This window comes from Corythoichthys intestinalis, chromosome 3 (genome assembly GCF_030265065.1).
Source record: "Corythoichthys intestinalis isolate RoL2023-P3 chromosome 3, ASM3026506v1, whole genome shotgun sequence".
Taxonomy (NCBI): domain Eukaryota; kingdom Metazoa; phylum Chordata; class Actinopteri; order Syngnathiformes; family Syngnathidae; genus Corythoichthys; species Corythoichthys intestinalis.
The window spans coordinates 53777170-53792536 of NC_080397.1; the positions used below are offsets into that span (position 1 = coordinate 53777170).

At 39.3% G+C, this 15367-nt stretch overlaps 1 protein-coding gene across 2 annotated transcripts in view; it reads left to right on the forward strand.

Annotated features, from left to right (window-relative positions):
• The window catches only part of setbp1 (SET binding protein 1), a 135399-nt gene extending 121529 nt beyond the window's left edge, over positions 1 to 13870 (forward strand). For both annotated transcript variants that reach the window (XM_057830986.1, XM_057830987.1), the window contains exon 7: positions 13030 to 13870. In XM_057830986.1, the coding sequence (XP_057686969.1) occupies positions 13030 to 13538 (509 nt within the window). In that variant the 3' untranslated portion in view covers positions 13539 to 13870. The remainder of the gene's footprint in view (positions 1 to 13029) is intronic.
• Positions 13871 to 15367: the final 1497 nt, after the last annotated feature.

Genomic DNA, 15367 nt, shown 5'->3' on the forward strand with positions numbered 1-15367 from the left:
ATTCGTTGCAGCACTAATGCGTACACAAACATATATTAGCTGAAACAACTTACAGCCTTGTGTGGGCCAAACCAGACTGCAACTGTCCTTTATCCAAGTCAGTCGAGTCTGCTCCTCAGACATACAAGGCGACAGTCCAGCCAGACCCAACGCTACCACCAGAGGGCAGTGTATCCTCCATCATGAACTCAGTCACTCCCAGCCATTTTCACCGGAGCAAGGCCCTTCGCTCCCGGCCGTTTTACTGGAGTTTGACTTATTTTGCAACGCCCACAGAAAATCTATTCTATTGGCATACAAACATGGAACCCACCAAATGAAAGATTAGACTCTCTTCTTTCAGCAGGAATAAAACGTAAGTTCATATCTTTTTCCACTCTTTAGAAATCAGCATTAGAAAATAGCTTAGTTTGAGCAATTTCTGAAAAAAAACAGAGAAATTGAGCTTTTTGTAAAAGCATACATTTCAAACATAACTTTGACTTTAACACAGCTATACTTCGCTTTTGTGACATCCCAAACATCTGAATGTTTTCGTTCTACAACATAACAAACAACAAGACGAATAGAGCTTTTGATGGCAAAGTAACAGTTTATTTACACATAACTAAACTATTTAACTGTTGAACTGTTTGCGCACATAACAACGGGGAAGGCTCTCGGCTGCTCCTGGTTGAATGAGGTGGCTCCCAGTAAACCCGGATCAAGATCGGTCTCACTTTTTTCATCATCTTCATCGTTGGGTTCAACCTCGGACTTAGGAGTAACGCAACGTGAGCTCCGTAGAACGCGTGTGGAACCTGACGCTGTTGTGGCCGTCTCGCAGACGGGGTAAACTTCTCTCTCATCACCATCCGTCTCATCAAGATAGAATTTTTTAAAATCCTTCTTTGACGATGGTTTCGTTTTCTTTTCAAAACACTCCTCCAGTGTTGTTTGCCTTTTTTTCCCGATCGTTCTTGACATTTTTCTTGCGTTTTCACAAGATCCCTCCAACTTCCGTTTCTTAAATATTTTTCTTCACTTCCTTTCTTGGCCCGAGATGAGTTCTAACAAAATGCACTACTGCCCTCCAGTGGCTAGTTTTATTGCTTTGAAATTGGTTTTGAGCTTTGTGCATTGCAGTTTAGGTGCGTTAGAACTAGAGGCCTGCGAAATTTCCGATTCTTTGAGTATTCGTGATTTGGCCGTGGAAGATTCGAGAGCGATTCACAAACTTTCAAATTCCGATTATTGAATTATACCAGGTACAGCGGAAGTAAAACACAGTCAGCGTGGTCTTTGGGACGCAATGAGGAACGGACTGAGAGTAAATATCATGTTCAACTCATGCCGCTAGATAAAAAAACAATCATACCTGACTGCGGCTGACAGCCGCTACAAACAACGCCCAGTTGCTAGTTGCTACAAACATACGGCGACAGTAGATATCATAAATGTAGAACTAGATGAAAAAAGACAGACGACGGCAGTGTTAAAACATGTATTATTGAACAGAGATGCGAAATGACGGACTTGCTGGCGTTAGTAAACAGCCGCCATCTTAAAGCAGTAGACTTCTCTAGAAGGCTCTGTTGTAGCGAATCTAACTAACTTTTTATCTAAAATACTCCTAAATCGGCAAAATCTTGTCTTGAATCGATCTTTAAATGATGAAACAGTTTTAAAACGTTGTCATGTCAAATGGAATAACGGGAGTAATTTTAACAACTGTAACGGTTGATTCACAACAGTAAATTAATTGAATGTAGTTTAAAGCTGCTGATACAGAATGGGGACTAGAGTATTTTGTTTACTGTTATCTTTGTATATTTGTTTACTGTTATATGTTAACTTGACACTGAAATGGTAGTTTGGTTTAGCCTGAGAGGATTTTTGAACAATTTTGGAACTAATGTACAAAACATTTAATTTTTAAAAAAAAAGGAGGAGGAGTGCTTCAATAATTGTTTTATAATCGAATCGGAGCCTCTGAATCGTAATCAAATCGTTAGGTGCCCAAGGATTCCCAGCTCTAGTCAGAACCTAGAGATGCCTCTTGTAAAAAAACAAAAAACAAAAAAAAATGTAAAAGACGTATAAATACGTATAAATAATTTTTTGGGACGCTGCAAAAATTAAAAAAAGAACGTATTTATACGTTTTTGGGAGCAAATGAGTTAAACAAAATAAAATACTTTTGGACTTTTTGGATAGTTATTTTTAGGGTGGGGTTTGGGACTTAGCCAAAGGATGAAATTTCTGTTTAACTGTACCATACATATATCATTGTTTTATTCGGTCTATATTGATAAGTCTTACTGAGTTACATAATATGATGACATTGGTGAGCTTCTTTGTTGGTGAGACTGAATTAGTTTCGGTCAAGCAGAACCTAACCCGAATTACCACAAGCAAACTAATATGGCAATATGCAATTTTTTTTTTTTTTTTTTTTTGCACTCTGAATTCTGTTGCCTTTGAGCACATCTGGTTTGGGATCCAGAGAATGTAATGCATGGATGGAGACAACTATAATTCACCAATCTATCCTACCCCCTCCCTTCCTCTGCTCCTGCCATTGCCTTTGCCAGAGATATATTATTCACACAGTGTGATTTATTTTCTACAGACACGCCGTAAAAAGCCCTTGCCTGTGTTAAAAGAGCTGGCTGGCAGCCAGGGGTTTAATGACTGGGGCCTAGTCCAGTGGCGGGGAGGAGAAGGCAAGGGCTCAGTTAAACTACACCCCCCTACTATCAGCCCCAGGGTATCCAGGACGGATGACTCATATATACAATACTCCCCCCTAACCAGCACATTTCCTTGTCCATGTCTTCCCTTCTAGTTCATGTCCTCTATCCGCTTTTACACATTTTATCCCTTATTTTCCTTCCATGGTTTGAAATACACACATTCTTATGCAGACCTCTCTCTCCACTTCACCCCAATCCCCCCACCCCCAGATCTCCCCTCCCCCTTCCTTCCCCATTACCTTCTCCTTTCCTATTCCCTCTGCCCCTCCTCTAGCATGACTTACTGCTTCGCTTCACAGCTTTAGTCCAATTAAAATACAGGCGCGTGTGCACGTATGTACATGAACACACATGCATGTATGCAGCCATATGCAAGCATATGACCTCACATTAAATACTGCAATGTATAAACCAGGTTAATTTCACAATAGCTATAGAACCATCCCACTATAATTTTTCTTTCATTTCGTCTGCAAGTCTTATTGCTACTGAATATATTCATACATACTTGCACGTATGCTATTCCGCCACCAAATTAATAAGGAGAATTTCTTTTAAGTCACATTCTCGCACTTTTTCATTATGCCAGGTAAGAAACTTATAAAATAAAAGTCGTCAAAGATCAAACCTGCAATGTGAGTGTAGCAGCGGCTTCCTATTGCGCGGAGAAACAGTTCGTCAGTGCTATATGGACCCTCGCACTGCTGAAGGTCACCCGTTTTATGTTCCGTGTATGCAGCTCATAAATTTCATCTACTTTGTGTGTGTGTAGGGAGGTGTGTATGTGTGCGCATTCTATTACATGTGTGAGGCAGAGCTCAGTTGGGTTGATACTGTGCACAGCTCATAAACTCTTGATACTTATTGCTTTCTGCATTAGACTAATTTCATTGTCTGCCCTAAACTCTCAAGTAACAATAGAATCTGATGTTCTTCTGAGTTGTAAATGGAGGGTGGTCAGGCCTCCCTCTATACTGTGGGGCAAATAAGTATTTAGTGTTCTCCCAGTTGAAAATATTAGAGAGGTCTGTAATTGTCAGCATGGGTAAACCTCAATCATGAGAGACAGATTGTGGAAAAAACAAACACAAAATCACATTGCCTGATTTTCAAAGAATTTATTTGCAAATCGTGGTGGAAAATAAGTATTTGGTAAATACCAAAAGTTCATCTCAATACTTTGTTATGTACCCTTTGTTGGCAATAACGGAGGCCAAATGTTTTCTGTAACTCTTCACAAGCTTTTTACACACTGTTGCTGGTATTTTGGCCCATTCCTCCATGTAGATCTCCTCTAGTGCAGTGATGTTTTGGGGCTGTCGTTGGGCAACACGGACTTTCAACTCTTTCCACAGATATTCTATGGGGTTGAGATCTGGAGACTGGCTAGGCCACTCCAGGACCTTGAAATGCTTCTTACGAAGCCACTCCTTTGTTGCCCTGGCTGTGTGTTTGGGATCATTGTCATGCTATAAGACCCAGCCACGTCTCATCTTCAATGCCCTTATTGATGGAAGGAGATTTTCACACAAAATCTCTCGATACATGCCCCCATTCATTCTTTCCTTTACACAGATCAGTCGTCCTGGTCCCTTTGCAGAAAAACAGCCCCAAAGCATGATGTTTCCACCCCCATGCTTCACAGTGGGTATGGTGTTCTTCAGATGCAATTCAGTATTCTTTCTCCCCCAAACACCAGAACCTGTGTTTCTACCAAAAAGTTCTATTTTGGTTTCATCTGACCATAACACATTCTCCCAGTCCTCTTCTGGATCATCCAAATGCTCTCTAGCGACCCGCAGACAGGCCTGGACGTGTACTGGCTTCAGCAGGGGGACACGTCTAGCAGTGCAGGATTTGAGTCCTGGCGGCGCATTGTGTTACTGATAGTAGCCTTTGTTACTGTGGTCCCAGCTCTCTGTAGGTCATTCATTAGGTCCCCCCGTGTGGTTCTGGGATTTTTGCTCACTGTCTTGTTGTCCTTTTGACGCCACGGGGTGAGATCTTGCATGGAGCCCCAGGTCGAGGGAGATTATCAGTGGTCTTGTATGTCTTCCATTTTCTAATAATTGCACCCACAGTTGATTTCTTTACACCAAGCGTTTTACCTATTGCAGATTCAGTCTTCCCAGCCTGGTGCAGATCTACATTTTGTCTCTGGTGTCCTACGACAGCTCTTTGGTCTTGGCCAAAGTGGAATTTGTATTGTGACTGACTAAGGTTGTGGACAGGTGTCTTTTATACAGATAATGGCTCAAAACAGGTGCCATTAACAATTTATTTGTTGAATCCATCTGCAGGCAACCGGGAGATTGACTTTTGATTGATTGATGATTTTACGACACTGTGCGGGTATGCGCTGGTCCTCATGGGAAACGCAGTCTTCCATAAGGCAAAACACTACAGCATTTGTCCAGTGACGTCGCTAATATCAACCAAAACTGAAAAACACCCAAATGTTGCTTTTAAGGGTTGATTCCGACTCACGCGGAAATTTGAGTTACTGTACGTCACGAGCGTAGGAACGGAACTCGTCCGTAACTGGGGACTACCTGTAGTAGTACTTACTTAAAGTAAGTGGAGTAATCTGGCGCATTAATCTGTTAACAAGTCTTTAACACTCAAAACAACATGGAGAAAATTATTTGAATAGATTTAAAGGTAACCTCTGACTTTAAGACTTGTAGGATCTAATAAGCCACAATTGTTCTCTCGTGCCAAAATATGTTATTAGAACCACATATTGATTTAAAAGTTGATAATACAATTTAGTACGTTTTGACCTACGGAGAGCGCCATGTTTTATGCGTGCAATGGACGCTTGGGGTGATGATGTAGTTTCCCACTGTCATGAGATGAACACTACCAGGTTACTGCAATTCCTTCTCCACAGCGAGATGTCCAACACGTGTGCACATCGGTTAGAAGCGGCGAGTACTTACCATTTGTGTTTTTATTGAGTGTTTTATTAGCTTTTCATTGCCTCAAAATACTTTTTTCATGTGTTTCCCTCTCATACTTTTAAGCACTGTGCTTTCTTGTGGTAGCTTTAAAGCAGATTGTTGATCTATTGGCCACATTAGTCACGTTGTGTATATAAACCAACCTTATTTGATATTACTATTAGGGCTGGCAAAATTATCGCGTTAACGGGCGGTAATTAATTTTTTAAATTAATCACGTTAAAATATTTTACACAATTAACGCACATGTCCCGTTCAGATAGATTTAAATGACAGTAGAGTGAAATGCCCACTTTTTAATTGTGTTTTATGGAGTTTTGCTGCCCTCTGCTGGCGCTTGGGTGCGACTGATTTTATAGGCTTCAGCACCCATGAGCATTGTGTAAGTAATTATTGACATCAACAATAGCGGGCTACTAGTTTATTTTTTGATTGAAAATTTTACAAATTTTATTAAAACGAAAAAATTAAGAGGGGTTTTAATATAAAATTTCTATAACTTGTACTAACATTTATCTTTTAAGAACTACAAGTCTTTCTATCCATGGATCGCTTTAACAGAATGTTAATAATGCTAATGCCATCTTGTTGATTTATTGTTATAATAAACAAATACAGTCCTTATGTACCGTATGTTGAATGTATATATCCATCTTGTGTCTTATCTTTCCATTCCAACAATTTATTTTACAGAATATATATATAATTTACAGAAAAATATGGCATATTTTATAGATGGTTTGAATTGCGATTAATTGCGATTAATTACCATTAATTAATTTTTAAGCTGTAATTAACTCGATTAAAAATTTTAATCGTTTAACAGCCCTAATTACTATGTTTAAGTATTTTCTTAAGGCATCTTTAGTATGTTCTGTCCATGCATCTAAACTAAACAAGGTGAAAGCGCACGATAGTACTTTGGGTGTCAAAATCGCCTCTTGTAAGACATTTCGCCAGTGTAACACATTTTGGCAGAACACTGTTTTTGTCATACTCTTGTTTCGTCTCATCCCGTCTTTCCAGTTCATTTTACTTTTGCTGCTCGTTTTGTGAAGTATCGACAGTGCTGTCATGCTCATTAATGTTCCTCTCGGGTTCAAATTGAAAAGGTTGAACAGATGACATGTTTATGTCGCTAGAGTCATATTCTGGAAGCTCAGCAGTGTAACCATGTGACGTCACTGCCCCACGACGTCAACAAAAATAGCGACCTACTAGTTAAACTAATTTTACAAATTGTATAAAAACGAAAACATCAAGAGGGATTTTCATGTCAAATTATTTAAACTCACAATTCTTAAAGGATAAACGTTATTATGAGTCTTTCAATCTGTGGATCCCTTTAAGAAAAATAATCTAAACAAGATGGAGAAATACACTAGACTAGATTTAAGAAAAATAATCTAAGATGTTATAAATTCATTCCGTTTGGGAAACGTCTTCCTTAAGGCAAAACAGTACCTTTTTTATCCAGCGGCGTCGCTAAAATCGACCAAAACTGAAAAGTTACCTAGTGTTGCTTTAAAGTAAGTGGAATAATCTGACACGTTAATCTGTTAACTAGTTTTTAACACTCAAACTAAAATGGAGAAAATTATTTGACTAGATTTAAGAAAAATAATCTAAGACATTATAAATTTGCAGTGTAAAACATTTTTGGTAGGCTTGTTCTGATCATGTTTTTTTGCTCCCGATCCGATCCCGATCGTTTTAGTTTGAGTATCTGCCGATCCCGATATTTCTCAATCCGATTGCTTTTTTTTTTGCTCCCGATTCAATTCCAATCATTCCCGATAATTTTTCCCGATCATATACATTTTGACAATGCATTAAGAAAAAAATGAATAAAACTTGGACGAATATATACATTCGACATACAGTACATAAGTACTGTATTTGTTTATTATGACAATAACTCCTCAAGATGGCATTTACATTGTTAACATTCTTTCTGTGAGAGGGATCCACGGATAGAAAGACTTGTAATTCTTAAAGGATAACTGTGACTTTGTATATTGTGACTAAATATTGCCATCTAGTGTATTTGTTGAGCTTTCAGATAATGACACTGTAGCCATTTAACTGTTCTGCCCAAATGCATGATGGGAAGTGCAACCATGACTGTGCGTAGGGGCACCAATTTATATATCTTCTCTGCGTTGGGAAGTAACATAGTGTGTTAAGGAAAAGATCAATCACTACCGTTCTTCCCCACATTGCTTCCCACGATATTTCTAATTGTTGAGAGAGGGATTGTAAGGCTTTAGCCAATTAAAAAGAGGTTCCAAAGACTGCCAGAATTCTCTCTATTCGTTTTACGTTGCCTTTTAGCTCTATATATAGGTAAAACGGCGCCATTATAGATTGAACGCGACAATGCGTGAGTGGGTCGTGCAGCGCATGCGTTAATTGCATTGAATACTTTAACGTGATTAATTTTTAAAAAATTAATGACCGCCATTGACACGATAAATTTGATAGCCCTACATTAAACCAAAACTAAAGACTCTTGATGAATGTAAGACATTTTGTCTGTAATGTTAAATACAATTAGATAACGATTTAATTAAAAAATATATATGTATTAAAAAAAGGCATGTCCGATATTTTTTTGCCGATTCCAATACTTTGAAAATGACGTGATCGGACATCTTTAATTTTCGGTATACAAAATGATGTTTGTCAATAAAACATGCCGCACTTTGGTAATATGTGTTGAACAATTGGTTTTTAAAAACCCACAAAAATTGTGATACTCTGGCAAAAGAGAAGGAAATGGTCCTTGAAGGAACAGGAGTAAATGGTTCAAAATAAAGAACAGCATGTTGTCTGCACCCTGCTTGGAGACTCGTGGCTGATTGCTCTTTTTCCTTCATGTTGCTGATGCTTCATTTTGAATTCTAGAATCAATGCCCAGGCAGAGGGGTAAGATGGCAAGCCTTAGAGAAAGGAAAACAAAAAGAATGTCAGAGACGGACCAAGCTGAGAAAGGGCTTTCCGAAATCAAGAAGGAAATTAGAAATTGCAGCGTTAATTATACAGTACGTGTGTGTTTAGATGGCTTTGGCAGCCTTTTGCTCCAGATGCACAGTTGCTGTTATTGTGTGGAAACATACGAAATGGTTGAAGGAGACATTTCTGTGGGTTTCCTCCCCTCTGCTCCCAAACAGACAATTACAGGATAGGATATGCTCTCCTGGCTCAGCTGGGCTTTCAAAAGCTCGCATGAATATGTCAAAATTAGCAGGAAGCTCTTCAAGTCAAAGAAAAAAATAGAAGACATTCCCTCCATGAGCTAAATTGGCGTCAAATCTTCCTTGGCTTTGCAGAGGATGTTCATTTGAATTTAAGTGGAACTCTTTATGAACCTTGCATTTTACAGTGAAGAAAATAAGTATTTGAACACCCTGCTATTTTGCAAATTCTCCAACTTAGAAATCATGGAGGAGTCTTTTCTTTGATAGCATGGAGGAGTCTGAGATTTTCATCTTAGGTGCATGTCCACTAGGAGTGGGAACCTCTTGGTACCTCACGATACGATACGATGTGCGATACAAAGCTCACGAGCGATGATCTGACGATACAACGATTATCGATACATTGATCAGGAAATCATTCTAGGATATTCTACAAAAAACAAATTAACAGAAAAACAAGCTTCTAGTGTGAATTGGAATTAGTTTATCACTAGTAGACGTCCAATCCATTTGAACTGGGAGGGTGGCAATGTTTTACTGTTTTACTCTTAGGATGTGCTACAACTGTTATTACTGAAATTCAAGTCCTGTATGGAGTTTCTCCAGTTATATAATTGTCGATGTCCAAAATATAAAACTGTACTTCTCTTTCGGCTTCAATTAATTGTTAAGTCGACATATCTCATAATGAATGTGTGTGTGTGCGCGCTCCCACGGCCAGGGGATACAATTTTTGACGGGGGTAACTACATTGGCAAGTGCCAAGGTGGTGGCTCTGTTGTGCAATTAGCGTCTTTAGTTCGGCAAATTGAACTCTGCTCACCATTTTGGCGATGCTCTCTGGCGTTTTATGGCCCACATTTTCAATCCATAGTTCTTGCTCAGTAATTGTTGTCACTTTTGAAAGCTTAGATTTGAAAAAAAATACGTATATCCATGCCTCGTCGGTCCTTGGGTGGTTTTGGCTAGTCAAAGCAAATGACCGTCTAAGGTGCTAGTCACATGATTTGTTCGAAAAATAATTTTGACCCATTATAAAAATATAATTTTTTGGTCATTTCATTCATTGTTGTTGCTTGTTTTATTGCTTTACAACTTTTATAGACAATATTTTACCGGAAAACTCTTAATTTCAAAATCATATATAGGAAAGTCAATTACATGCAATGACATTTTTCGGCCACCAGGTGGCCTGGCCCCCCGCCCTCAAACAATATACTTTGTTTTCACAGTGTTACAGGTGGAAATCACAACTGCTCTTGACACCGCCACACACACACTCATTACAGCGCGCACTTTCTTCTCTCCCTCTCTCTCCTGCAACAACAGATTTCTGTACTATTTCGCATTTTTGTAGTGTTACCGCTGTACTTAATCATGGTTTTACACGTTCTGCATATGAAATACACGTTAGCGAATTAGCTAATTACCTTAGCGCTTGGTGGTAACTATTAACATCTCAAAAACAACAACACTAAAAGCTAAACAGTACAAGAGGGTTCGTGTACTCACCTCTTATAGACGCACACAGGTCTTAGCAACACACTCAGGACATTTTTTAATTGAAATGCCTTAAAACTACTGCTGGACAGTAGGAAAGACAAGGAGCAATGAACTATCTCTCTTCCCCTCTCGCTCTAAAAAATAACTTGCGCGCAAAAGCGCGACCGCCACTTCTATGGCTGCCTGTCTCATACACAAATTTATTTTCCATTCTTTTAAAAAGTAACTGGGAGCATCCATCATAACGTTGTGCGTGTGTCTGTTAACGGTGTCCGGGCGGCAGGCGTGTCTTGGAATTTCGTTCGGCAACGAGCGGCTGTCATAAAGTTATGAGTGAAATTCATTGTTTTTGAACATTTATGAATCATAATCGAATCGTCACGTGTCGAATCGCGATGCATGTAATACCGTAATTTCCCGAATATAACTCACACTTTTTTTCCCAAAATTTACTCGTAAAATCATGGGTGCGCGTTATTCACGGGTACAGGGACGGAGACAGAAAAAAATTAATCATGATTCATGCTCCATTGTAAGCATGGACCGGCACAATATTACCTAATCCGAACGACAGTGATATAATAATCAATTTTCATGCGTTAAATAATTTTTTTCATGATATTTTTCACATCTAATAAAATTTTTACAAATTTTGTACTATTCGTTTATTATTTACCGGTACATTTTTCTTACTTTTGCGTTGCAACATGCCGGCACACGGCGATGTTGTCTTAAAGAGAATGTATACGGCGATCCGTTTCGTATAAATGTTGACCGTGTGGCGAGCTAGGACAGGAGTCTGAAGAAGAGTGTCGAACCACTAAGCCAAGCCGCGTTGTTTTATTTACATTGAAACTCACAGGTAACAAGTAAGGTAACTCAAGTAACAACGTACGTCTTGCACGCAAATCGCGGGACATTTGTTTACTTCGGCTGTTCCCTTAACTAAACTCTTCCCCCCGGGAACTACACAACTTGCCAACATTAGTTCCGCTGGTGAATTCTGTTAAAACTCAACTCCTTACTTTGTGAAAATCAGTGGCGCCACCGGGGGGTGGCCGGCCACCCCTGTAAATTGGTTGGCCACCCCACTGGCCACCCCGCTTGCCAGTATATCGTTGGATGGTTGTAGCATCAGTTATGCATTTCATCCCAAATGAATGCATTTATTTTGTTTTGTTAAATGTAGGGCTGTCAAATTTATCGCGTTAAAGGGCGGTAATTTTTTTTTTTTTTAATTAATCACATGAAAATATTTATCGCAATTAACGCATTCGTGGTACGACTCATTCACACATTGTCGCAAACAGCCTACAATGGCGCCATTTTGCTTATATACAGAGATAAGAGGCAGAGTCGAGTGGAGTAGATACAAGCATTCATTGGGGCCATGCTTTTAATTGGTAAAAGCTTTTTCATCTCTCCCACGGCAACTGTAAATATTGTGGGAAGCGACGTGGGGAAGAATGACAGGAGTTGATCTTTTTCTTAACACCCTGTAGTGTACCCAACACAGAGAAGATATAGCATTTGCAGCCACCACACACAGTCATAGTTGCACCACTTCCCATCATGCATTTGGGGAGAACAGTTAAGTCGCTACAGTGTCATTTACTGAAAGCTCAACAAATACACTAGAGGGCAATATTTAGTCACAATATACAAACTCACATTTATCCTTTAAGAATTACAAGTCTTTCTATCCGTGGATCCCCTTTCACAGAAAGAATGTTAATAATGTTAATGCCATCTTGTTGATTTATTGTTATAATAAACAAAGACAGTACTTATGTTGCATATGTTGAATGTATATATGCATCTTGTGTCTTATCTTTCCATTCCAACAATAATTTACAGAAAACTATTGCATATTTTAGAGATGGTTTGAATTGCGATTAATTACGATTAATTAATTTTTAAGCTGTGATTAACTCGATTAAAAATTTGAATCGTTTGACAGCCCTAGTTAAATGTACACCTTATGCCTAATATATACATAACACAATAAAACAGAATTGTTGTGGAACTCAAAATGTTGACTGGACAGTTATGGACTATGCACATTAAATCATTAGTAACATCAAATATTACACAATACACCAAAGAATATCAGTAGCCGTGTCCTTAAGTCTTTCTGATAGTTTTCCCTTGACCTTTTTACTGCAATAATATAATTAAAACCTGAAATTATGGCTTTTAGTTTAGGCCACCCCAAGATTTTAAGTGGCCCCATCTGGCCACCCCAATGAAAAATTTCTGGAGGCGCCACTGGTGAAAATTATTATCGTACTATATCTGTGAGCAATTTTACCACAGACAATTAATATTCTATTTTTTTTTTAAATATTTGACAAAAGGATTAAAAAATGCTGCAACCACGTACTTTAAAAAAAGTTCGAGACACGAGACTCATATTTATTGGTGCTAAAATTAGGGTGCGCATTATACACAGGTACAAGATTTTCCCTAGATTTTACAGGTAAAGTTGGGGTGCGCGTTATACACGGGTGCGCCTTATATTTGGGAAATTACGGTAATTGATTTTTTTGGAACTCCTCTAACGTACAGTGTTCAGATACTTATTTTCCTCATTGTATTTGTTCACCATACTTGTTTTCACTTCTGCAGGTGTTCCCGGTAAGCGTCGCTATAAGCGCCGAGAAGTGGAACAGATCCAGAAGGAGGTGAGGAGGATGCATTCTTTGAACTTTGAACATGTGCAGAAGATCCTCCGTGCCAAGCGCCTGCAGCGACAAGCCAAAACGGGAAACAACATTATCAAGAGACGACCCGGGCGGCCACGAAAACAACCCCCGGCCGGGGAATCCGTTCTGGCCAACAAGACCGCGGAGAACCGGGCAGACTGTCACGGGTCGGACATGTCGGTCAGTAAAAGAGCTGATGTACGGACCCAGGGGATGCCTGTTCTGGAGAGGTGTGATGAAACGCCAGGTAGACAGAGCCTTAGGCCCACTTTGACCTCACAGTCTCTGGATTTTTCCAATCACGATTCCATCTCGGCAACCATCGAGAAGGTGGTTCACAAAGCCCGGTGCGTTCCTCCGCCTGGCAAAGGAGGCAAACGCAGGGGCAAGGGCAACGGCAGGGACAATTTATGGGCGCCCTCTAATCAATAGACTTTGTAAATGAATAGGAGCCAGCGATGTTTCAAACTTATCATATCCAGTGCCCTTAATTCGGTGACTGCTTGTTGCACTTTGATTCAGGCAAACAACGCAGGTCAGAACACTTCTGGTGCCAGCCCTCAGTTTGAACATTTGAAGGATTCCTGCATTTAATAAGGCACTACCTGGTTTCATTTGAGACTGAATCTGATGCTATATAATTGCGTGGTACTAATGACATAGAGTAGCATATGTGATTCTTTATGTATTTGATACAGTGATGTGTATGGTACTTCGTCATACTGTACCAGAATGTGGCGTAAGCCATGTATTTACCAGCAAGGGGAGGGAGGGTGGGGGGTTATGATTCATATAAAACTGTGCAGCTCAGCATATTTTCTGCCTTTCTGAAAGAGCCTGTCAAAGAGAATACAGCAGTAATTACCTTACCCTTATAATTCTCCCACTCTTACTCTATGTTTCGTCTGTGTTACCTTACCTTCTTAGTAGGGATTTTTCTGGTCCAGCCGTGCACCTTCTGCCAGTGGTGAGGTTCATCAACAATACAGAATAGGTCCTATCCAGGGCGCTGATTTAAAGGGGACGTTGAGGATTTTTGACATCAGGCTTAATCTAAGTTAAGTTTTAATTATTTGGTGGAGTTGATTTCAACAAATTCCGTGTAGTTTTTTAGTTAATTGTTAGTTTCAGGGTTCAGGAGTGGCTAAGCTAGTGCGAGTCAATGGGGCTGACTTAGCATGCCAATAAAAAAAAACATATGCACTAGAGCTGAAATGAATACTCAAAGAACTCGAGTTTGAAAATTGATCAGAGTAATTTTAATTTTAGTTTTGCCCGCTCTAAGCATCACGTTTTGCCCGGACTGCTTTTAATGCGGGACAACGCGCTGACTTCACGTGCTTAGAAGAAGCAATAATACCTGACTGCAGCCGACAGCCGCTATAAACTATGCCAACGTTGCTACAAACTACTCCCGCATGATGCTACGGTGGTAGCGTCTAATACGTCTCATAAATATCACATGTATATGGAACTAGATGCGAAATGACAGACTCGGCAGCGTTAGCACATTTATATAAAATTAGATGCGAAATGACGGACTCACCGCTGTTAGTAAACAGCCGCCATCTTAAAGCAGTAGACTTCTCAGCGCTAATAAGATTAACATTACTGTACACTGCTAACGTAACGTTAGCCCTGCGGAGGGCTATGTTTCTATTAATTATCAGCACTATCGATGTGTGGCTAATGTGTCTTACATAAAGGCTTTATTTAATCTGTAAAAACTCAGCGCTGTTGAGTGATGAGGGTGTAAAATAAAAACATAATAAAGCTAACTATCAATTTTAGCTCAGTAGTCATTGCTGGATAAAACACCATGTAGCACTGGTGCCTAATTTGCTCCAATACAGCAGGTATCTTACATTTATTTTGAGCACTGCAAAAACTCAAAATCCTATCAGGACTTACAATTTAGACTAACTTAAAACTACCGTATTTTTGGGACTATAAGTCACAGTTTTTTTCATAGTTTGGCTGGGGGTGCGACTTAGAAACACTTTCACATTGTGTTAAATTGTGCTATTCAAATAAATTGGACTTGCCTAAAAGTGCCAAAAATAATAATTAATAAAATAAATACACCATTAAAAATGCAATTACCGTATTTTTCGGACATAAGTCGCAGTTTTTTTTCCATAGTTTAGGTGCGGGTGCGACTTGTACTCTGGAGCGACTTATGTGTAAAATTATTAACACATTATTATATCATTTCACATGTTATTTTGGTGTTTTGGAGTGACACTGTTGGTTTGGTAAAC